The sequence below is a fragment of the Elephantulus edwardii genome, unplaced genomic scaffold (assembly GCF_000299155.1).
Source record: "Elephantulus edwardii isolate Elephantulus edwardi_28Jun2011 unplaced genomic scaffold, EleEdw1.0 scaffold00222, whole genome shotgun sequence".
Classification (NCBI taxonomy): Eukaryota; Metazoa; Chordata; class Mammalia; order Macroscelidea; family Macroscelididae; genus Elephantulus; species Elephantulus edwardii.
Window position 1 is genome coordinate 2,110,010 of NW_006399972.1, and position 1,678 is coordinate 2,111,687.

A 1,678-nucleotide genomic window follows, 5' to 3' on the forward strand; every position below is an offset into this window, starting at 1 on the left:
TTGTGACTGAGATATTTCACTCAGCATAATGTCCTCCAGGGTCACCCACTTTGAATAATATTGCATGAGTTCCTTGTTTTTCAATGCTGCATAGTATTCCATTGTGTGGATATACCACAGCTTCTCTATCCATTCGTTTGTTGATGGGCCCTTAGACTGCTTCCAACTCTTTGCTATTGTAAACAAAGCCACGATAAACATGGGTGTGCATATATCTGCTTGGATGGCAGACATGAAAACTTATTTTTTTAAAATCGGTATACACTAAAACTCAAAGTTTCAATGAACTCTTTGGAACAAAGAGAATGTAACATCTTTTACTAGGATTGCTTTTTAAAATTTAAACAAAGAAAAATATGCAGCCTATTTTTGCCAAATTATTAATGCTGATAATAACTGATATCTCAGTATCAACTTAGTCTTGATTGTTAACAGTTCACAATGTATTATCTTCAATGCACTTGTAGAAAAAAAAAAAAATCCACTTTTAGTATCAACTTGTGATGGGAGAAAAAAATAAGGTTCAGAAAGGTTAAGAAAATTGTCTAAGGTCACATAACTAGTAAATGCTGGAGCCACAAATTGAAATCAGGTTTGTCTAACCCTAAAACCATGGCACTCTATCACACAGATTTATGGCTTCCATACAACGATGTGCTGCTTTGTAGATACAAGTCATAGAGTTGCTATTGTGTACTATGGATTCAGGACTGACCAATAGTGGATTTTCAGCGGTAGTTAATCTCAAGGGAGGAGAATGCTCATCTTTCTCTTGGAGAAGCAGGCAAATTTGAACTGCATGGTTCTGGGTTGACAGTGCAATTCCTTACCACAAAGCCAACATACAATGCGCTGCTCTGAAGCAAGAATTATAGCTCTTTATAAAAAAACAGAGCTACAACAAGGACTCCTTTGGCATTCACTGATACTTGGAGAGAAAAAAATGTCAAGGAGAACCAAAATAATTTAAATTTTAGCAAGCTATTGCTGAAAGGGGTTGAACTCCTGTTCTTTATTCACAGCATTTTTCTAAAAATTATAAAGCAATTGACAGTTTTTATTGCCATTACTTTTTTCTTCGGGTTTCTGAAAAAAACAATTATGCTGAAATGTGTGACCAAAACACAAAATAAACTTCAATGAAAAGTCAGCTTATGAAAACTATATCCTTAGGTACTATAACTAGGAAGACTTTCATATAAACAAATTGTATATATTTTATTCACACCATCACTTTAATGAAAAACAGAAATACTTACCTCTTACTTGGAGAGGTTCTTGCTTCATAAGTGGGGCTTTGAGTTCAGCGCCTATATCTTCTGCTATAAAATTTAAAAAAATAATGTATACAACATTTTAAAACCACTATTTTCAGACAAACTTACAAACTGAAATAATATCAGCTATAGTATTTATCTAAGGTGCTTTGGTAGCCTAGTTTGTTACATGCCGTACTGCTAACTGAAAGGCTAGTAGTTCAAATCCTTCAAACTCTCTAAGGCAAAAGATGGTTCATTGTCTTCTACAGATTTAAATCCTCAAAAACCCAATGAGGATGAAAATGGGGCAGTAGGGTGTTACTCCTATGGTTGCACAATTTGATGGGTAGGTGGACTAAAGGAAATAGGAAGAATCTTTTGTGAAAAACAATTTATTTAAACTTTGTAAATAAATCAGA

At 34.1% G+C, this 1,678-nt stretch overlaps 1 protein-coding gene across 1 annotated transcript in view; it reads right to left on the reverse strand.

The window, feature by feature from the left end:
- SLC30A9 (solute carrier family 30 (zinc transporter), member 9) overlaps positions 1-1,678 on the reverse strand; it is a 111,603-nt gene that overhangs the window by 88,969 nt on the left and 20,956 nt on the right. Inside the window, exon 3 of the mRNA XM_006898178.1 lies at positions 1,260-1,322. Within this exon, the coding sequence (XP_006898240.1) occupies positions 1,260-1,322 (63 nt within the window). The remainder of the gene's footprint in view (positions 1-1,259; positions 1,323-1,678) is intronic.